The 23,481-nt window shown below is 40.5% G+C and overlaps 1 protein-coding gene across 3 annotated transcripts in view; it reads left to right on the top strand.

Moving 5' to 3' along the window:
• The window catches only part of larp1 (La ribonucleoprotein 1, translational regulator), a 43,081-nt gene that overhangs the window by 5,320 nt on the left and 14,280 nt on the right, over positions 1–23,481 (top strand). The window contains exons 2-8 of one of the 3 annotated variants that reach the window (XM_015010286.2): positions 12,347–12,411; positions 13,011–13,076; positions 17,477–17,548; positions 18,964–19,114; positions 20,810–20,944; positions 21,030–21,182; positions 21,966–22,128. In XM_015010286.2, the coding sequence (XP_014865772.2) occupies positions 12,347–12,411; positions 13,011–13,076; positions 17,477–17,548; positions 18,964–19,114; positions 20,810–20,944; positions 21,030–21,182; positions 21,966–22,128 (805 nt within the window). Of the gene's footprint in view, positions 1–12,343; positions 12,412–13,010; positions 13,077–17,476; positions 17,549–18,963; positions 19,115–20,809; positions 20,945–21,029; positions 21,183–21,965; positions 22,129–23,481 lie in introns of all 3 variants that reach the window. The other 2 variants (XM_015010285.2, XM_015010287.2) reach the window with 2 other exon arrangements.

Genomic DNA, 23,481 nt, shown 5'->3' with positions numbered 1-23,481 from the left:
TACACTGCGACTGGAAGACATTTGAAATATCCAAAATAAATAAGCAAAAGAACATCAAGTTTTTGTAACCAAAGTTGCATTTTAAATATTTTAAATGAAAACTGAAGTACCAGTTTGGATTTTTATAAAATAAAGTGCATACTAACTAGCTGGAACTTTGTGTCAAAAGTGTTTTTAGCTATATTAAAAGGAAGAAACTGGTTAATGATTGTCTGAATGGAAAATATTGAGCCAATTTTAATTTATCGATTGATGCTTTGCTTATTTTACATCCATTGCTTCAGAGTTCGCTGAATTTGAAGTTGACGGTTTCCATTGGGTTGACGGTTTCCATTGGGTTGACGGTTTCCATTGGGTTGACGGTTTCCATTGGGTCGACGGTTTCCATTGGGTCGACGGTTTCCATTGGGTCGACGGTTTCCATTGGGTCGACTGTTTCCATGGTTGACGGTTTCCATGGTTGACGGTTTCCATGGTTGACGGTTTCCATGGTTGACGGTTTCCATGGGGTTGACGGTTTCCATGGGGTTGACGGTTTCCATGGTTGACGGTTTCCATGGTTGACGGTTTCCATGGTTGACGGTTTCCATGGTTGACGGTTTCCATGGGGTTGACTGTTTCCATGGGGTTGACTGTTTCCATGGTTGACGGTTTCCGTTTGGTTGACGGTTTCCGTTTGGTTGACGGTTTCCGTTTGGTTGACGGTTTCCGTTTGGTTGACGGTTTCCGTTTGGTTGACGGTTTCCGTTTGGTTGACGGTTTCCGTTTGGTTGACGGTTTCCGTTTGGTTGACGGTTTCCGTTGGGTTGACGGTTTCCGTTGGGTTGACGGTTTCCCTTGATTTGACGGTTTCCGTTGATTTGACGGTTTCCGTTGATTTGACGGTTTCCGTTGATTTGACGGTTTCCGTTGATTTGACGGTTTCCGTTTGGTTGACGGTTTCCTTTTGGTTGACGGTTTCCGTTGATTTGACGGTTTCATGTTGTTGACGGTTTCCATTGGGTTGACGGTTTCATGTTGTTGACGGTTTCATGTTGTTGACGGTTTCCGTTGGGTTGACGGTTTCCATTGGGTTGACGGTTTCCGTTGGGTTGACGGTTTCCGTTGGGTTGACGGTTTCCGTTGATTTGACGGTTTCCGTGGGGTTGACGGTTTCATGTTGTTGACGGTTTCCATTTGGTTGACGGTTTCCGTGGGGTTGACGGTTTCATGTTGTTGACGGTTTCCGTTGGGTTGACGGTTTCCGTTGGGTTGACGGTTTCCATGGGGTTGACGGTTTCATGTTGTTGACGGTTTCCGTTGGGTTGACGGTTTCCATGGGGTTGACGGTTTCATGTTGTTGACGGTTTCATGTTGTTGACGGTTTCATGTTGTTGACGGTTTCATGTTGTTGACGGTTTCATGTTGTTGACGGTTTCATGTTGTTGACGGTTTCATGTTGTTGACGGTTTCATGTTGTTGACGGTTTCATGTTGTTGACGGTTTCATGTTGTTGACGGTTTCATGTTGTTGACCGTTTCATGTTGTTGACCGTTTCATGTTGTTGACCGTTTCATGTTGTTGACGGTTTCCATTTGGTTGACGGTTTCCATTTGGTTGACTTTTTCCGTTGGGTTGACAGTTTCATGTTGTTGACGGTTTCATGTTGTTGACGGTTTCATGTTGTTGACGGTTTCCATTTGGTTGACTTTTTCCGTTGGGTTGACAGTTTCATGTTGTTGACGGTTTCTGTTGGGTTGACGGTTTCCATTTGGTTGACTTTTTCCGTTGGGTTGACAGTTTCATGTTGTTGACGGTTTCATGTTGTTGACGGTTTCATGTTGTTGACGGTTTCATGTTGTTGACGGTTTCCATTTGGTTGACTTTTTCCGTTGGGTTGACAGTTTCATGTTGTTGACGGTTTCTGTTGGGTTGACGGTTTCCATTTGGTTGACTTTTTCCGTTGGGTTGACGGTTTCATGTTGTTGACGGTTTCATGTTGTTGACCGTTTCATGTTGTTGACGGTTTCATGTTGTTGACGGTTTCATGTTGTTGACGGTTTCATGTTGTTGACGGTTTCATGTTGTTGACGGTTTCATGTTGTTGACCGTTTCATGTTGTTGACTGTTTCATGTTGTTGACGGTTTCATGTTGACGGTTTCCTTGGGGTTGACGGTTTCATGTTGTTGACGGTTTCATGTTGTTGACGGTTTCATGTTGACGGTTTCCTTGGGGTTGACGGTTTCATGTTGTTGACGGTTTCATGTTGTTGACGGTTTCATGTTGTTGACGGTTTCATGTTGTTGACGGTTTCATGTTGTTGACGGTTTCATGTTGTTGACGGTTTCATGTTGTTGACGGTTTCATGTTGTTGACTGTTTCCGTGGGGTTGACGGTTTCATGTTGTTGACGGTTTCATGTTGTTGATGGTTTCATGTTGTTGACTGTTTCCGTGGGGTTGACGGTTTCATGTTGTTGACGGTTTCATGTTGTTGATGGTTTCATGTTGTTGACTGTTTCCGTGGGGTTGACGGTTTCATGTTGTTGACGGTTTCATGTTGACGGTTTCCTTGGAGTTGACGGTTTCATGTTGTTGACGGTTTCATGTTGTTGACGGTTTCATGTTGTTGACGGTTTCATGTTGTTGACGGTTTCATGTTGTTGACGGTTTCATGTTGTTGATGGTTTCATGTTGTTGACGGTTTCATGTTGACGGTTTCCTTGGAGTTGACGGTTTCATGTTGTTGACGGTTTCATGTTGTTGACGGTTTCATGTTGACGGTTTCCTTGGAGTTGACGGTTTCATGTTGTTGACGGTTTCATGTTGTTGACGGTTTCATGTTGTTGACGGTTTCATGTTGACGGTTTCCTTGGGGTTGACGGTTTCATGTTGTTGACGGTTTCATGTTGTTGACGGTTTCATGTTGACGGTTTCCTTGGAGTTGACGGTTTCATGTTGTTGACGGTTTCATGTTGTTGACGGTTTCATGTTGTTGACGGTTTCATGTTGTTGACGGTTTCATGTTGTTGACTGTTTCCGTGGGGTTGACGGTTTCATGCTGTTGACGGTTTCCAGGTAGCTGGTTGTTGCCTCCCAGTGTTGTCTGATCCCGAACCCGCCAGGTCTGCGGGCTTTGTGTGAGCCTGCTGCAGGTTTGGTTGCGCTGCTGCTGAACGTGTTTATTGGTGTTTTTAGCAGCTTTGGGGCCGTGGCGCGTATCCAGGATCAGAGCCGAGCCGTGTGTCTGGCTCGCCGTCAGAACAAAAGAGCTGCAGAGTTTCCAGGTGAGATGCAGACGATCGCTCGGCCCGCTCTCGGCTTTCCAGAGCTTTAGTTTTCTGCCAGTAAACCTGAGCGTTGGCTGCTGTAAGGCCCGAGTCTGGACCAGGAAAGAAAACGGGATGCTAACTACAGAGAGGAACTCACATTAACTCCCGTTTTTATTAACATTCCTTTAATCACTAAAATCATTTTATCTTAAATGTCAAAGTTTATTTAAATAGCAGATTTACTGCAACCTCTCCTGACCAACAGCTTCACAGCTAGATAAACGATAAAACAAGAAATAAAGTTTGATTAAAAATAATAAATTGTATAAAAGCGGATTATCAGGGCTGGTGTGAATCCACCATAAATGTCCTTAAAGTTTTAATTAATTGTGATTTTTAATATGTGTATAAATTTGAGCTTGTGCTTATTGATTCCTCACCAGTAATTGATTTTTTTTTTAAAGTCTTAAATTTATTCTTTACAACCTCTTATATATTGTTTTGTTTTGTTGTAATGCTTGAATTTTTTTGCACCTTTTCAGTTCATCTTAAATTTGTCCAAATATTTACATGCATGTTAGGAAACAGATCAAAAGGGAAAATGTTTAAAAAAGGCACCGTAAAATTTCTACATGGCTGTATAACGCAACACAAACTGAATGCAAAAACTCTGTAGATAATTTTATGGAAGATAAAATGTGAAGCGTCTGCAGGGCCGAGTTTACCAGCAGGAGTGAAGCGGGGCCGACAGACGACTTCTGACTGATTTAGTTTTACAGTGACGCCGCAGAAAGAGGATAAAAGCATCATTTCAAATTGAACCTGAACTCACTGCCTGTTCCTTTGAAGTCCAGTCATGACTGCAGTCACAGGAAGTGATGTAATTTGGTGCTGCTGCCGTTGAGCCATAACGGTTTGATCCATCTTTATGGATCAAACCGTAACGTCTCTGTGTGAAACTCTGACGGCGGCCATTTTGTTCCTGCTGGTCGCCCCTCATGGATGACTTCTGGGTTTTTGTTTCTCACAACGTGACAAACTCTGAGTTTTCTGAGCGCTAACATGAAATTTAAAAAAAAAAATCCTCCAAAACAAACTGCAGAGGAACATTTATAGTGGCCTAGTCAAAGTTCGGGGGTGGATCCAGTCTAAATGCTTTGACATGTTTTGGGCGATGTGGACTTCCAGTTTTATCTCAATACTTTGTTACTACTGTAATAATGATTGTAAAGGCTATTTATTCCTTTTAAGGTAACTGAGGACGTTAGAATATGATTAAATATTAAATGCAGGTAATTTTTTTCAGTGCAGTCATATTAATCCCACTTTAAGAAGGTTAAGAAACAGATTTTAAATGGGAGGTGCCATGAATGCTGATTTTTACTGATATTTTCTGATTTTTATTGATGTTATTGTGGAACAAACTGGAAAAAATTGTGAAAAATTACATTTATGATGCGAGTTTTTTTTATTAATTAAAGTTTAGATGATGCATCAAAGTTTGTCATAAAAGTTTCTTACGATAAATCACAATGTGATGAATGATGACTCCTAATACATGCTTTGAATAAAATAGCTATGCCTTTTAACAGTAACTTTTAACAGTTGGTTTAAATTTTTTGAACACAAATTGAAATGAACATTTTCATAAATATTTGCGATAAATGGCTGTTTTGATGTAGAAACTGTCATTCGCACTCATTATGAGAATCCTGGCCTCAATTTGTAAATTTACCATAAACATGAAACGTTAGCATAAAGCCTGTTAGCTTCCGCTCACCGGCCGGCCGTCCCTCAGCCGGCCCGCTCTCCCTATGTTTATCAGCCGCAGGCCTGAGTCTGGGTGCAGAGATAGCGGGGCGACCCGGCTGGCGCTGGGTGGAGTCCGGCAGTCCAGCAGCAGAACTGAACAAACCGATATCGGGCCGTTTGGTTTGTCTGCTGTTTGTCCAGCATTTTTAAACAAATGTTTTATTTTCTTATTTTAAAGGCTCTGGTGGCCTCCCTGTTTCTCCAGTTTAATTTTATTTAGTTTTATCATTTCAAAGGTTTCTGCTGCCTCTCTGCTTGCAGCTTTTATTCTGGGATCTGTTGCCGGTCCCGGCCGGTCCAGAGTCTCGCCTGGGTGTCGGCTGTCAGCCCGGGTCGGGTCAGACTCCGGGTCGGTTACCAGCACCCTGCGGTGATGTCATCGCTCTGGTCCTGTGACCGGAGGCTGCAGGAGGTCCAAACAGACCTAACAGTGTTCTGTTCATGGAGTTAAAGTTTGACCTTCCTGAAAGTTTTTACTGATCTAAAACTGGAAATGTTTCGTTTTATTCAAAGGTCTGAAACATAAATCTGTTTTTACTGATGAGAAAGCTGAGATGTTTTTCCTGCTTCCTCTCCTCCGCTGCTTGTTTGGGAAAACAGCAGCTTGCTCCTTATTGCATTCCAAGCAATCCTTTGTGCAACATTAACATTTCACATGTGACGAAACACTAAAAAAACACAAACCGCTTTATTCCCAGTTTAATCAGAATAAACGTTTCCAGAGCTGGGCATCGCAGCAGTCTTTCCTACCTGAGCCCATTTGTTTTCCTCTCTCACTTTTTCTATAAAGAAATTACAAACATTTATTTTTGAGAAAGTAGATTTTATTTCAGTCATCCCGTCTGAGGTAAAAGCTGAGAATTTTACTTTAAAATCAATTTTACCTGAAAAAATGCCTTAAAATTACAAGACGGTTGTTTTTAATGACAAAATAATGTTATTTCTGAGGTGTGATGCGCCCAGAACAGTTAGATATTTTTATGAAACGCGTGTCGGTTCTGCTGCTGACAGAAATGATCTTTAAACATCTTCAGCAATAGATTAAGTTCTCTGAAACGGGACAATCCTCCCTTTAGTTTTACATTTCTTTTGTGCTACCTTATTTTCCTGATACTATGACATTATTCCCCTTATTATAAAATAATCTTAGCCTGACGCCATATTTTCCATCAGAGTTGAACCCAATACATAAACAAGATGGCCGCCTGCGGCGCGCTGACATCACTCTGAACTACGGAAAAAAATCCAGATTTTCCAAGAATTGACATAAACCTAAATTGTTTTAAGCAGAACGTTTCAGGTTATCTATGCGTTTTGGATCTGGACCATTACAGACACATAAAGACGATTTCAAAGTCGGCCTTCTGTCACCTGAAGAAAAAAGAAAATGATTTCACATCCAGCAACAACACAGCAATGAATGCATGAATCTATAATAAACTATCTGCATTTTTGCATCTACACCGGATGGCATGAGAATTTCAGCCAGTCAGTTTTAATTTTCTAACTAGCTCTATATTTAAACTTTTTTATATTTACACAAGATTATTCATCAGGTTTGGGAAATTATTCAACCGGCTGCATATTTTATTATTGTATCGATTTAGTATACAATAATATTGTATTGCATTTCTTGCATTAATATCTAGCCAGATGTCTAAGCAGAAGATTGTTTGATTCACTCATTAGTTTAGATTTTTGTGGAAAAATTGTAAATATTAAATCTATTGTATTATTTTAAAGACGTGAATTTATTTCCAGCTGCAGCAGAGACAAAAGCCTCTGGACGTGATCGTGGATTTTCTGATGAATTAAACAAAGTCAAATTAAAATTTTTCATGTTAAATTTCTAGTAAATGATTTTAACAGCCAGAGTTTATGGCTGCAGAGCCGACGTGGCACAGAGTTTATTTATAGAGCGGCGGGATTTACTGCAGCGTTTTAAAGCACCATGGGAATGTCCTTTCTTCTGACTGTGTGTGTGTGTGCGTGTGTGTGCGCGCAGGTTTTCTGAGGAAAGACAGAAACTGAAGTTAAAGCTGCAGCTTGTGCTGGATTAGCTGGAGAGTTTAGAGAGGAAATGGTTAATGTTTGCAGAATTTAGAGACGATTTGAAAACTAAAAACTGATCAGAGTAAAAATTGAGAACTGATGATGGTTCGCTCCACAGTACTGAGTTTCTACTGGAAGACACTCAAAGCAGCAATTTCAAGTTTAATAAAACAATCTGTGAGAATAGCTTTACCACTTACCTCACATAACTCCTGCTTTTCAAGCAGAATAAATGCTGGTTTATTTATTATATTTCTAGTTCTGCTACCAAAGTTTATTTTAGTAATCAGATTAGAAGATGGACTCGTTCTGTAGATTTTCAATTAATCCATTTTTATGAAGATTAGAAATGCATGAAAAGATGGAGTGCTGTGGAGAAGCAGCGGTTGAGCGCGGCCCGTAGCTGGAGGCCTTGGTCCTCGACGCGACCGTCGCAGGTTCGATTCCCGGCCTGGTGACCTTTGCCACATGTCGCATTATCCTATTTCCTGTCAATTCACTGTCAAACAAAGGCCACTAGAGCCAATAAAACAAACAAAAAGAAATGCATTAAAAGATGCAAATAATTCAGTCCCTTCTTTTAAATGAGAAAATCCACCTGGCTGACGGGTTGATTGTTTGATTTACCGATTAACGGTCACAGAAAAGGTGATGAATTAGACATTTTCTTTGCAGAATTTGAACCAAAACTGAGGAAATTTTTAGTGCAGCATATTTTCAAAGATGTTCTTAAGTGGAAAATATTTATATTTCTGTTACAGTTTTGTATAAATTGCTGCTCCAAGTTGTTCTTTTGGCAAATTGTTTTTTGAGTTTAAACATTCCAGTTATTCATTGATTACATAAATGTTTTATTATTTCAATAATTGATTAATAACTTCATGCCAAAATATTCTGAAATTTCTTTCAATTTTTTAAATTGGATTCATTTATTGGTGCAGATGCACTGAATGAGTCTAATTTCTGCTTATAAAACATTAGAATGAGGACACACCTGAATATTTTGGTATTGTTGCATATTTATGGTCACATTCTGGGATCCGATCGATGTTTGAATTTATCTCATTACGTTTCCCCCACAGGCTGCTGCTGTAAATATGATAGAAATCATTTGCTCTGTTCTGTCCAGTCAGAAGTTTCTTAAATACACACCTTATTTGTCCTTGGGTTATTTTTAGAGAAAGTTATCAGAGCTTCTGTACATTTGGACACAAAGTGCTCAGATAAGAGCCAGCGTTCACCGTTGGTGTTTCAGTCGCAACGTTTTGGGTATTTTGTGATTACAGAGCTTTCACAGAAATAATTTCATTACAAAAACTGGAAAAAAAAAGGGTTAGCAGCCAGTTTTCAGACAAAGCTTAAGTTGGTTTCCAATTCCAGAAATGGCTAAAGGGCGATTCCACCCAATTTTTCCACTACCTCCTGCATCTTCAATCGACTCTAGTTTAAAAACTACAACTCCTAGACTCTTCAAACCTGGACTGGAATATTCTGCTCTAGTAGCAGAATATTTAAAACCATGTTTGGGATTTTTGAAACCTTTATCCGATTTGCGAAACTTTGAAAAAGGGCAATTTTTACCCTTTTCTTTTTACATTTAGATCATATTAGAAGTGCTCTAATTCCAACACTACCAAATTAAATGTTGGTGTAACTCATTAATTCTTCCAGGGGTTATTGTAGATGGTGATGGCTGTTGGAAGGAAAGATCTTCTTCAGCGGGCCTGTTAAGTTTCACAAATCGGTAAAAGGTTTGACAAATCACACACATGGTTTTAAATGTTCTGCTATAAAATAATCTGGTCCAGGTTTGAAGTGTCTAAGTGTTGTAGCTTTTAAACTAGAGTCGATTAAAGATGCGGGAGGTAGTGAAAAATTGGGTGGAATCGCCCTTTAGCCATTTCCCGAATCGGAAGCTAGAATGGGAAACCAACTTGAGCTTCGTGTTTTTCAGCGCGTCAGCAGCCGGTTTTCAGCGCGCTACTGCTGACTTTCAGGCCTCTCTCCTCAGTCTCTCCGCTGACCCTTAGCTCATCATCTGATCTGATAAAGACGAACCCTGAGGAGCCGTGTTTGCGATGTCATGGTGGACGACTCAGCTGATGGTTGCAACATGGCTCTACAAACCTGCTGTTGATCCTGGAACAACAGCTGGTTGTCCATTTGTTGGACTGTAAAATGTAGTTACCTCTCAGTTACAGTAAGAAGAAGGGATTTTTAATGCAGCTGGAGTTTTTAATAACTTAAACTTTCTGCCTCACAACCTGAATTATGACTTTCTGTTTCTCTGCCATAAAACATCTGATGTAGTGCTGAAACGATTAATCGGGTTAATTGATAATGAAGATCAAAATGGACACATTCTGCAGATTTTCATTTAACCACTTAAGATTTCTTTACACAATATTAGAAATTAGAGGTGTGCCGATCGATCGGTCACCGATCATAATCGGGCTGATTTCCGTGAAAAAGTGCATGATCGGTGATCGGCGATCATTGTCTCTTGTTGCCGATACCGATCATCTCATTTCGCAGCCTGCCTGTGCAGCTGGTCTCCTCTTTCCTTCACTCTGCGCAAACGCGCAGCAACAAATCCTAAGCGATGTGGAACTATAACGCACTGAGTGAATGGGGAAGTTTGCGTGTTGCAGCGGAAAACTGAAGCACGTCAAAATGCATCAACACAACGAATCTAATACGACATAAAAACAATGCTATACTTGACGGAGTTTGGCTACATCGAGGCTCACTGCAGTAAAAAAGACATACGGAGGATCAGACAGCAGGTAAAGCAGCGCACAGCTACAAACACTCACCAGGATTAGCATGACGGTCAGAAAGCTAAACAAATAACCCGCAAAATTATTTAAGTCTTCGAGCTGCGATGTCAGACTCTGGTTCTGCTCTCCTGTTGAACCGCTGCTACGCTACAGGTAGTAATATCTGACAGACGGAGCTTCGCTTCTGCTCCACCTGGTAGTGACTCTCACACCGAACCTGCTTAAAGCTGCAGCATCTAACTTAAAAAATACATTTTACATACATATTAAAACTGTCGCTGTCCTAACATGAGACAGATAATCTCTAAAAAAATAATCCATCTCCTCCCTGATCTGCATAATTACTCCGCTCAGTCAGAAACAGCCAATCAGAGCTAGCAGTAACCAGCTAGCCGCCATGCTAACAGGAAGTTTTCATTCAGTAACTCTGGATTGTTTATTGTAATGGATCCTGTTTTTGCCTTTGAATGTTAAGTTTTATACTTGAACTTCTTGGCAATGTTGAGAGGTTTTATTTTGGCTCTTTGCATTATTTAGCCTCTTCAGAGCCTTCATATGTTATCAGTCTGTTAAAGATAGTTTTATCAATAGCAGTACAATTTGCACAATGCCTGTTTTGTTTAGTTTTCTTCTTGGAAAAAGTTATTAAAAACAAGTGTTAAATTAAGGTGAATTCATGGTTCCTTTTTCCACATAATGTAACCGGTAGTGTTTATGATATAAAAAAAAAAAAATTATGTGATCGTATCGGTGATCGGTATCGGTATCGGGAGGAAAAAACCTGATTGGCACATCTCTATTAGAAATACATTACAAGATTCAAATAAACTTATTTTTTGAATTAAAAAAATGCAATAGAGCAACTCCTTAGTGAACTCCTGAAAATTAAACTTACAAATTATTTTATTTTACCTGAAAGAAAAATTAAAGGGCATCAAAAGGTGAATATTATAATATTATTTACAGAAGTCTGCCTTCCCTGTTTGAGAAAACTAAATGAAGCAACTGCAAGTTGCCAACATCAGGAGTTGATTCCCCTTTACTCCATTTCTCAATGCTGAGCTGTTTAGAGTTCAAAGGTCAAGCAAATGTTGCAGCTAATGTGGGTAGCCTGAGGAAACGCTTCATTGCTGCAGCTGAGGCAGAAAACGTCCTGAGTTCAGATTCCTGAAACACGATTCAACCAGATTAACACGGATTACGTCAGTTTAACCCTGAACCAAACAGCCAAGATTCATCTGAGAGAATCCACACAGTGTAAAATATGTGAACTAGCCATTGTTAATGACTGGATTTATACAATTAACTCTGATTTTAAGGGGATCTGTTATGCAAATTTCACATTTTGGATGTTTTTAAACTTTTGTGTCTCGGCTGTGTTAAGGAAATAAATAAGTCTTATCTAAGGTGAAACACTGAATCAATCAACAAATCAAAATACATTTTGATTATTATTTTATTAAGAAATTAAGTAAAGAATATAGCAATGACTCCCCTGGTTAGTCCAGGAAAGTGAAGAAAAGATGAAGGTACGTGGCTTTTAATTTCCACCAGCCCTCTTACAGAGATGGGAGCAAAAGCGAGAATCCCACCAGCTTCAGTTACTTCACAGCTCTGGTATTTGACCTGCAGACTGAGACCCTGTATGGTTCAAACCCAGTTCAGAAATGCCCTTTATTATGCGTTTCCAGCGAGCTGCCTCCGTCATGAAGGGTGCTTTACAGCTAAAATTGATTGCTTGATTGATTGAAATGAACATAACAGCTGCTTCAAAACAGAACAAACTCTTAAGAAAACAGAAGTTTTTAGGAATAAGTTCATGTTTTTTGGTGTCTGGAAAAAAGTCCTTTCAATAATCTTCAGAATATAACATTACAATCAGCAGGCACTGGGCTGTTGCCTAGCAACCGCATCCTGTTACCTAGCAACCCCAGCTATATTCCAGCAGTTGGTCAGCTGGTTTTCTTTTGTACAATGGCTGCTGAAAACAGAAGAATTTAGTTGTTACTGCATTCTGGTTAGCTGTGCAGGAGGCCCCACTAATGCTTTTCAAAGATAGATGGCTGTATAATTGTGCATCTGTTTGGATTTAAAGTGACAGAGATCAGCTCAGACTGAAACCTGATTATCTGAGAATGATTTAGTGTAAAACATATGAACATGTTTTGAATAGGCCGATCCTAACCTGTTACAGGAAGCAGACTGAATCACCTTTGAGTTTCTATCAAAAGAAAAACTGTGAGGTTTCTAAGCAAATGTGTGTTTGGTGACTAATTCTTTTTTTAATTATGTAAAGCACTTTGAAATGCCTTGCTGCTGAAATGTGATATAAAAATAAAATTTGATTGATTAATTCATATTTTCTTTCTTTTGCGTTTGAATTTTGTTTTGGAAAACAGAAATCCTGTGGATACCATTTTAATGTCGGCCATCTTTCGTTGTTTTCCAGCAGAGTCGAGCGGTCCGGCCAAAGTGGTGAGAGCGGGGAATCCACCCAAAGTCAGGCGAGGAGGAAAGGTAACATTCTCGGTGTTTAGAGCTCTGCTGCCCTGAAGGCAGGAAAAATAACTGAGAAACGCCGAGGCTCAGGAATGGAGCTGCAGCTCGTCTGGCTGTCTGACCTCTGACCCTGCAGCCCACAGTCTGACCGCCATCAGGCTCCGGAAACAGCCTGGAAGCCTCTGGAAGCCAGAGCCAGTTGGTTCCAGGAAGCAAACGATATCTGCTGCTCCACTTCCTGCTCCACTTCCTGTTTCACTTCTTTCTCCACTTCCTGTTTCACTTCCTGCTCCACTTCCTGTTTCACTTCCTGCTCCACATAGAAGTTGTATATAATGTAGTGTTAAGCTAATGTTTTCATGTTTTCACCAGAATAAAGTTAAAATTTTAGAACGGAGTAATTTTATGAAAATTATTTTCCTTTCGTAATATTTAGATGTTTTTCTGGTAAAATTGCATTTTAATTCTAATATTCAGGCTATGTTCTCGTATTTTAACTTAATGAATCTCAGAATAAAAGCCATTTTTAAAAATATTTTATGTCACTTTATTTGTGTTTTATTGTAGATTTGTAAATTTGTGATATTTAAAATATTTCTCTCTTGTTTTTGTTTCAGGTTGGAGATTTTGGCGACACCAACAGCTGGCCAACTCCAGGAGAGATCGCAACTAAAGACATGCAGGTAACGCATGCTCGGGGTGAAGGGGCGGGGCTACAGAGGGGGGTGGGGCCTATAGACCCCCTGCTGACAGTGAGCCGTACGACGGTTTGTTGTTGTTTTGAATTTTTCTTGGTTTGTTTAGATGAGAATAAGAATAAGTTTCAATAGAAACTCAGATTAAAGCTTCTGGTTTCTTGACTCATCAATTCGAGTTTGTGTCGACTTGGCTGCCCTCTGATTGGCCGCCGCCGGCCGATCGGCCCTCTGATTGGCCGCCGCCGGCTCGTTCTGCAGTCAGAGATGCGAGCGTGTCAGATAAACAGAAATTAAATAAAAGTTAAAATCTGAATCGTACAGAAATGATTTTTCAGGTTATTTCTGCAGAGGATCCGACCCGCTGCCAGTCAGAGCCCTGCAGTTAAAACATAAGTTAAGTTGTGTTTCATTAAGCAAATGGTATAATTATTTGGTAAATGAAACGCAGCTGGTGAGGATGAAGCCTGAGAAACTTTTCATGTTAGTTAGCTTCTTGCTTTAGCGTTCACTGCAAAAACACAAAATCTGACCAACTATTTCTGTCCAGTTTCTACTGAAAATATCGTGAAATAAGATAAAACTAACTGAAGCAGAGGTGGAGAGTAACTTTTACTTTAGTCACTTTCTGGACAAAATCTACGTTCAGGAGTATTTTCACTCCACTGTATCTTTTGTAAACTGAAACTGTCTCATTGAAAAACGTGAATTTTTATTTCAGTTAAATTTATTTTCCTACTCGCTGTTTGTGTGATTACTGGACTAACAGACGTTAGCTGCTGGGCTTCTCCTCGGCATTTCTTCCTCTCTTAGTTTTATTTACTCTGTGAACAATGCAGCGCCGCGTGTAGCCATGGTAACCGGCTCTATTTTGGGTGGCGCTAACAGGCCGGATCAAGTCGTCGGTCCCAGGAATAACCTGCAGGTCCGGTGGCAGAACGGAGCGGTCGGAGGCAGGATGTCCTTCTAGGGCCGCCGTAGAGAACCGGCCGGTCCGAGCCGCTGCTATTCTTAGAGCTGCCGGGCCGCGGCGTCCGTCGCGCTCACCGCCGTAAATCAGAGCCCGGCGGCGGCGAGCCGACACGCTGAGAAACACTCAGGTGAACCCGGAGTTGTTCCTGCCAGTCTGGGGTCACGGCTGACATTTTACTGTACATTTAGACATTTTCTCAGGATGTTTCAACAAAAGAATCAAGGTCTGTTTCTGGTTCTTCATTCAAACAAGTTCAATTTATTAGAGAATATTTCAGCAACACAAACAGCTTTACACAGTAACCAGTTATGAAACGAGCAATAAACATCAGATGAACATACTGATCAATATTTAATTCATTATTAATTAAAGCAGCTCCAACCAGCTGGGTATCAAGTCTGGATTTAAAGGAACTCAGTGTTTCGGCTGTTTTTCAGTTTTCTGGGCGTTTGCTCCAGATCTGTGTATCATAGAAGCTGGAAGCTTCATTTTGTGAAGACGCTGCTGCAGGAATCGATTTCTGTGCTCTGAGACTTTAGTCCTCTGGTCCTGAAATGCTCTGCAGCTGCCAGAAGGACCACTGTGGGACCAAAGGGTCAGGTCAGAGGTCAGCCTGATCTCTGGTTTACAGCAGGAAGTTGTGCTGACTCTAGATCTATAGCTCTAGATTGTTTCTCGTTAGGTAAAAACATAATAAATTCTTGTTTCTCTGGAGAGAAAATGAAAACTTTCTGAACTTCTGCTTGGACCTTTGACCTCTTCCACCCAGCGGAGCCATGAAAGCTAAACACGCTACATGCTAACAGTCAAAACGAAGTGTTAGCGTTCATCGTCTTCACTTTCAGCTGAGATAATTATTCTCCTTTAATCGACTTGTTTAATAGTTACAAAATAAAGTTCAGTTTCTTTAATTCAAAACCACATTTTGAATAATTAATTCTGGGAGTTTTGTTGTTGCTCAGGACCAAATGAAATTGTTGCTGCTTTCAATTCATTTATTCATGTAAATGTTTCAGGTCATGAAATAAATCTAATAAATTCAGTGAACATAAAGTGTTCAGTAAAACCCACGTATGTTTATCTAGTTCAAACAGCAGATAAACCTCAGTACGGAAACTGTTTCAGCAGAACATCGAGGCTCATCTCCACTCTTTGGGTTACAGCCAATCAGTGGCAAGGAAAATAAGTCCTGCTCCTGGATTGGCTATTCTGCAAACACCAGCCAATAGCATTTCAGCTCCCAAAGATTAATTTACTTTTGAATATTTTAGATGAGCTCTATTAAAATCCACAAATAAGCAAACTGAATAATTAGGAGTGAAATGATTTACGGAAACAATCAGAGTCTGACTGTAAACATAAACTACATAAATGAAAAATACATTTTATAAATCATGATCAAAATTCAGTTTGAACTTTCTATTTAGTCAGGGTGTATTTCTGACACTAGAGTTAAAATAAAAAAGGAAAAACAGAATAAATGTATATTTGATCACAGCTCTGTTTCTGCTAACAGCAGAAAATGATCCTGGCAGAATAATATAATATAAAGTGTTTTTATGATCAAATCCGTCTCAAAAACTCGTTACCGGATGATAAATTGACTCAGAAGTTCTGATAAACAATAATATTATTAGGATTCATTATCCTGTATTACAAGAACAGATTCTTAAAGATGAATACATTTAAACCAGGGGTCACCAACTCCAGTCCTCCAGGGCTACCATCCTGCAACGTTTACATTCACCTCTGCTCCAAAATGTCTGAATCCCTCACCAGCATTCATTCCTCTCTGCAATAGGCTGGAAACGAGCAGCTTAGTTGGTCCAGGTGTGTTTGAGCAGAGATGCATCTAAAAGTTACAGGATGGTAACTGGAGGACTGGAGTCGGTGACCCCTGGTCTAAATACTAGTGAACATTTAATATTGGAACTGGAAGACATTTTGAAAGTCCAAAACAAAACAGAAACAACAAATGAAATGAATTATAAAGTTTCTGGAAACAAGATTATAACTATAAACCATGTAAATTAGTGATTTTGTTTTAATTTATTGACTGATGACCTTGCGTTGACCTCTGAGCAGCAGTGGCTCAGTTTCCTGCTGAGTCTCGCATAAAGAGACGGCGACCTGCTGGAGGTCATTTCTTTTTTTCTGCTCATCGTTGTGAAGCAACAGGACTGACTCGGCAAAACGAGGCTCCGCTCTCAGTGACTCGGCAAAACGAGGCTCCGCTCTCCGTGACTCGGCAAAACGAGGCTCCGCTCTCAGTGACTCGGCAAAACGAGGCTCCGCTCTCCGTGACTCGGCAAAACGAGGCTCCGCTCTCAGTGACTCGGCAAAACGAGGCTCCGCTCTCAGTGACTCGGCAAAACGAGGCTCCGCTCTCAGTGACTCGGCAAAACGAGGCTCCGCTCTCCGTGACTCGGCAAAACGAGGCTCCGCTCTCAGTGACTCGGCAAAACGAGGCTCCGCTCTCAGTGACTCGGCAAAACGAGGCTCCGCTCTCAGTGACTCGGCAAAACGAGGCTCCGCTCTCCGTGACTCGGCAAAACGAGGCTCCGCTCTCAGTGACTCGGCAAAACGAAAACGAGAAGCCGACTGGAAGCGACCGGTTCTGATTCCGTTTAGGAAGCGTTTAGTTGTTTCCTCCGGGGGATTTTAACCGTTACTCCGGCAGACGCTTCTGCTCCCTGTTATGGAAATTTCATTCATCAAAGAATGAGAATCTGTTTCAATAATAAGAGAAAGATTAATCTTTGTCTTTAAGTTTTTTTATTCAAGGACAAAAGTGAAGACCCGTCTCACTGAAGGCCGTCAGGAGAAGAGCCCTGAACACACGCATCACATCAAAGTCTGATCTGATCTCTGATGCCCGATGGACCACAAGACAACCCTGACCCCCTCCTCATGAGCCGTCCCTCAGCTCTTGGAGGGGATGATTTATGGCAGGAAAGGGAGCCCATAAGGATTTCAGGAGAAACTTCTACCTCTTTGTCAGTTAGTCATGTTGCAGGTCAAAGCAGGGTGCAAACTACATTCCACATGTTGGTCCTTTTAATTTCCAGGTTAAGCGTTTTACCCAAGATGTCTTCAGGTCTCTTCTGCCATCACAGCTGCAGAAACATCTCAACATCATCTGGAAACTTCTTTAATGGAAAAACACATCTTGCACAAATACAAAAGCACAGCAGATATAATCCTTAAATAAATGGTAAAAAGTATCATCAGTTCCATCAAAGATGAAATGAGGCTAAAAACTACATTTTCTATTACATCTCACAGCTTGTGTAACTCTGACGTGGCGTTTTGGAGGAACCGTGACGCCGAGAGTGACTCGCAGCAGCTTGCTGTGTGTGTGTGTGTGTGTGTGTGTGTGATCCTGTCTAAACTGCTCTTCCCTCCCTGTGTTCAGATGGAGGCAGTGGGACAGAGCGCGTCCGGCCCGCCGCCTCTCAGGCAGGTCAGAGACTCGTGGAGAATCGCTGTAAGTTCAGCTTCTTAACTCAAATTAAAAATCCTCCAGGCAGAAGAAGAAGCTGCTTTCCCCTGATTGTGCAACACTTGACACACATGTTGAACTAACAGAGAAAAATCGATTCAGGGAACGTTGGCAGAGCACCGCCCCAAAGAACCCGGCAGATAAAACCCGTTTCAGGCCAAAGGTTCACATGCAGGCTGTTTAAATCATTCACTTTAAAATGTTTGACTCCATTTTTAGATTTTCACAGACCTGCTTCTTTTGAAACAATTACTTTGATTGTTTCAAATCATTTTGATCACTTTCTACTAGAAACCTTAAAATCCAGATTTGAAAGTTTCCAGCTGGTCAGACTTTAGTATTTGTGACCCTTTAAAGGAGATCTGTTACGAAAAATTCATATTTTTCACATTTTTGTTCCATTTGAGTCTCAACAGAACAAACGCTTAAAGTAATATCCAGATGTTTTTGGGCAATAAGTTCATGATTGTTGGTTCTGGAAAAACGGCTGCTTTAAAAAAAAAAACTGCGCTGTTGCCTAGCAACCCCAGCTGTTCTCCAGTGTTTGGTCAGCTGGTTGTTATGCTCTGTACAACGGCTGCTGGAACAAATAAGAGTTTAGTTGTTGACTTGCTGCATTGTGATTGGTTGTGCAGGAGGCTCCACTAATGCTTTTCAAGATGTACGGATATGTAATTGTTCGCCTCTTTGCAGAGACAGAGACCCTGAAACAGCTCAGACTGAAACCTGATTATCTGAGAATCATTTAGAATAAAGAATAGAATGAACAGGTTTTGATTAGGCCATATGCTGCTGTTTTAACTTTACTGCATTAATATAACTGTAATATTATTTATAGAGACTTTAATTTATACAAATAAATAATAAAACAGGAAAAGATAAAAATATTTAAGCAGCTTGATTTTATTGCACATAATTTTTAACAGCATTTTAAGTTGGTCTACAGTTTCTTTCATATCAGTTAAAGGTTCGCATGTGAGGGAATTTAAAATAAAAACATGCTCTCCTTCTACCCTCAGTGGTTTGTCTGCTGAAGGTGACAGAAGGTGGGACCTTCAGAAAAGATTAAACTAAATCATAAAAAAGCAACATAAACTGAACTTTGGGTTCAGTTTAGTTCTGAACCCAAAGTTTAAACGGTTTTTTCCGCTTTTTCATCTGGTTTATCTGCGTTGCTGTAATCGTTGCTTGGTTTGGATGTTTGCATGTGAATGAACGAAACGAGCTTCGAGCTGTTGCTGCTGTTAACGCTGCAGCTTCACTTTGGCATGGAGGAGTTAGAAAAGCTGCTGCATCGTTCGGCTCTCTGCTTTCAACACGTTTCAGTTCTGAGGTTTGCATCCCAGATTCCAGCTGTTCAACACGAACTACTAACTCTGCACACGGTTTTTGTTTTCAAGGGTCCCAAAAGGTCGGCAGCTAAGAAGGAGTCAAAGGACAAGAGGGAGAGCAACGAGGAGAGTAAGGAGAACCTGAAGGCCAAATCTGACGACTCGGGAGAGGAGAAGAACGGAGACGACGACCCGCAGAAAAACGGGCCGAAGAAAAAAGGTGAAAGACTTGAAATACTCGACTCAAAACCAAAAAAGACTTTGAGATGTTAGCTGAAGCTAACATCTTCACAAAGTGGATCGATTCTCGCGCTCGGAGAAAAAAAATCCATAAGAAGCTAAAACCCAAAGAACACAAACCTAGCTGAAGTATGGTGGTGGCAGCATCATGCTGTGGGGGTGTGTGGTGCCCTTTATAAATTAGATGACATCATGAGGAACGAACACGATGTCGACGTGAACCAGGAAGTTAAATTTGTTCTTCCAGATGAACAAAAACAAAGTTCTTCAGATTAATCCCCTTTTTTGCTTTTTAAGATCCAATTTCTGGAATGAACTCTTTGGGTTTCCGTAGTTCAGAGTGATGTCATCGCAGCAAGAGCCACCATCTTGTTTGACCAGTTGGTTTTCCATTTATTAGGCCCAGAAACTGATTGTTTTTGTTTACAATACTAGGAGAATAAAGCAGACATTTTATGAGAACCATAGAAATCATGGTTTAACACAAACATCACTTTATTACCAGCAGGTTTTGAAATGTTTGAACATGAACTGAATCTGTTTGGACTGAACTGATCATGTCTGAATTCTCACAATTAAACAATAATTTTCTTATACTGTGTCGTCTAACTCGCAGAGGATGATTTGAAAATATTTCCTGTCATTTATTTCTTTTACAGAAAAGAAAGTGAGAAAAACTTTTGATTTCAAATCAGATTTGGTTTGAAAAACTCAGATCTTATTTAGAAGCTCTAGTAAAGAGCTGGATCCACTTAAACCAGTTCTGCCAGAAACTACTGAGAATCTTTAGGAAGAAAACTGAAAAACATTTAAGAAAAATTAAAATGCAATTTTACCAAACTTCTGTTATTCTGACGTTCTGTAAATAACGTCAGATCAAACCAGGAAAAGTTTGAGCTCAAATGAACATTTTCTCTTTTCTGCGCCGTCCTTTTTCTTCTGTTTTCCATCTTTTTAATTCAACTTCTAGCAGCTCTCTGCTGCGCCCTGCTGGCCAGCTGAGGTACTGCAGCAGCATTCTGCATTTGAGTTTTTCCTGAAATCTGATCCAGAAACTGATTCTCCTCTTCAGAGAATCCGTTCTGAGTTTTTCAGAGTTTAGGATATTGGAAAGAAAAGTGTTGTAAACCTGAACTTGAACCTTAAATGATAAGTTCTTGATTGAGACTGAAGCAATTAATCAATCAATTATTGAAAAAACTGTCATCTAATTTTGTAATTAATAGCTAACTGGAGTTTAAAGAAAAAAGATCACAGGATGATGAAACACTGGGAGCAGGAAGTCAGCTCAAACTGTTTAAATATGAACATCTTTTATCTTAAATAAAACCCTTTTTCTGTAAATCTGCTCCATCCAGATCTCCTCTGTAGTTTTAGCTTCACCTGGTTCAAGTTCTGTAAGATAAATCTATTATTAGTCACCTTTTATTAATTGGTTAATTGAAAACATGATCATCTGTCGTCTGTATTGATGTTCAGATTCTTGTTTGGCTCCAGACTGAAAGGTCGTTTAATAAAATATTTCTTATAATAATAAATGAATGGAATATTTATTATTGACATATTCCTAATATTGTATAAAAAGGCTTGAATGGATGAAAGTTCTGCAGGATGTGATTTGTCACTTGTTGATTAATCGTCTCATTAATTGCTAACTCCATGTTTCCCCCAACAGGAAACAAGCAGAAGTGGCTTCCTCTGATGATCGACGTGAAGCCTGAAGGGCCGCGCGAACGCTCGGCGTCCCGCAACAACAGCCGGCAGAACGAGCAGCCGCGGCTGGCGCCCAACGCCCGGAACGACCTCAGAGGTCAGCCGGACCGCTTGGCCGGCTCTGATGACCAGGAGAGGTCAAAGGTCACCACTGATGCGGTTGGTTTGCATTTGTCCGGCAGATTGGCACAGTCAGAAGTACGAGCGGGAGTGGCGCGACGACCACGACGAGGTTTCCAGCGTGAAGAGCGAGGGGGCGCCGTTCCGCGGAGGGTTCAGAGGTCGCGGGCGTGGCAGAGGAAGGGGGCGGGGCCGAGGCCGAGGCGGCGGCAGAGGTACAAACACACAGCGACTGGATACACAAAATCACATTATTCAGTTTTATACTTTAGTTTGAGTCTCTGCTGCTTCCAAACATGAAAACCATTCAGACGTTTTTCTCCATAAGTTTGTTTTAAACCTGCTGACAACTTTAAAACTCCTGCAGTCTGATTTGACCTGCTGTGGGACCAAGAATCTAAATGACCATAAATAATCAGGATGTATCTGAATGTATCCAGGTTGGAGTTTAATCAGCCAAACTTCAGGAGGTTTCATCACATCAGCAGATTTTACCAGAGTTTAGCTTGATGGCTGTATGTAAACTTATGAGCCTTTTTTACTCGTTTTGTTTATTTGGGACAGAAAGTACAGAAAAAGAACATGAGATCTAATCGTGTCACAATGAACAATAAATAATTAAAATGAGCTCAAATATTTCCCTTTCAATCGTTACAGAAATATCTTTAAAAAGTTGGAAAAACTAAACACCAGCTGGCCACTAACTTTATTTTTTATGAACTAATGTGTTAAATGCTCCTGGTTTTTTGTTTTTGGCTGCAGAGAATTAATTATTTTGAATATTTAAAATGGTTCCAGATCCAGGATTAAATGTTTTTCAAGCTTTTTTTTTATCTTTTAGAGGCTGTGCGTCAATTATTTTATCATTATTAGTTGAAAATGGTTTTAAAACAGAAGTATTATCATGTATTGCATTAATTTCTGGAACTAAATTTCTGTGCTGCACATCACTTCCTGTTCAGACCAGTGGGAATAAGCCCCGCCCCCTGTCTCCGCAGGTCACCATGACTACCACTACGGCTACAAGGCGTTCGACGGGAAAGACGTGCCGTACGGCCAGAAGTTCAGCAACTCGGTCACATATTACTACGACAACCTGAGCAGCAGCGAGCTGTACGCCGCCGACCAGGAGCTGCTCAAGGACTACATCAAGAGGCAGATGTAAGCACACGACTGATGTTAAAGATTAATGATGATGAGGATTAATGATGATTATTAAGGATTAATGATGATTATTAAGGATTAATGATGATTATTGAGGATTAATGATGATTATTAAGGATTAATGATGATTATTAATTGTTATTAAGGATTAATGGTGACTAATGATTAATTATAACTAATGGTTGGTGATGCGGCTGTGGAGCGGAGGAGCTCCTCATGTTTTGCCTCTGAATGATTTTAGTGGAGGAAGAAAATTTCAAAAACTCTTTAAATGATTCAGTTTTATTTAAACATTAAAGGTTTATTTTTTGTATTAAATTCTTCAAAATATTTCAAACTGAACAGTTTGGTAATAAAATTCAATCTGATGTTTGATTAAAGTCCCAAATTCAGTAAAAATCTACTTACAGTTGAAACCTGATATGTCTTTCGCTGTCTGAAGTTAAATCAGATCAAATTTCTCTCATTTTAAATTATTTAGCTGGCAAAATTATTTCTATTTACTAAATTATTTTGTGTTTACACCATGTTCCAAATTATTATGCAAATTGGATTAAAGCATCATAAAGGTAAATTTTTTTTGTGCTGTTAAATTCATAGACGGCATTGTGTCTCAGGGTCTTTGAATCACTATAACTAAAGGCACAATGAGGAAGGTTACTGTTAGAGAGCAGCTGCTAACGCCCTCACACAACAGCAAACCGTTATCTGAAGCTGCTGGTGGAACCTCCAGAGGCTTGTTGAGCAGGAACCGACTGACCCGAATCGGTGGCCGTGGACCCAGACATGCATGAAGATTCATTTTCAGACAGTCACTGATGACTGCTGTGCAACCCTGGATGGTCCAGATGGACGCAGTAGTGGACCGTGTTGGGACGGCCTCCACGTCCCAACACGGCTGTGATGTCAGCAAGGAGGTGGTGGAGTCATGCTGTGGGCCAGAGAGAGCTGGTCGGCCCCTTCAGGGCCCCTGAAGGTGCAAGGAATACCTCTGTGCCATTGGCTGCTATGAGCATAAAACTCATGGTGCGGACACCATCCTCCTCTGACCTCTGACCTATTGAGAGCCTCTGGAGTTTCCTCCAGCAGAAGATCTGAGGGTTCAGACCAAGATGCAGTTCAGATCAATCAGCGGCTCTGGAAGGTTTTCTGACATCCTGCAGAGAAATTAAAGCAGAAACGATCCACAAGTTCAGTGGAAGCAGGAATCGATCAGCTGATGTAAAGAAGGTCCTACGTTAACGTGCAACTGTCTGTTAGGGTGTTTTACTTTGAAATGGCTTTGATTTCACTACCTGTGACCACTTAATGCTGAACATTCAGAGAATGACCGTTTGCACTTTATAATCC

This window comes from Poecilia mexicana, unplaced genomic scaffold (genome assembly GCF_051168715.1).
Source record: "Poecilia mexicana isolate PSO_F unplaced genomic scaffold, ASM5116871v1 scaffold_14, whole genome shotgun sequence".
In the NCBI taxonomy this organism is placed as follows: domain Eukaryota; kingdom Metazoa; phylum Chordata; class Actinopteri; order Cyprinodontiformes; family Poeciliidae; genus Poecilia; species Poecilia mexicana.
The sequence above is the reverse complement of the archived record's forward strand: the minus strand, read 5'-3'. Positions and strand labels throughout refer to the sequence as shown.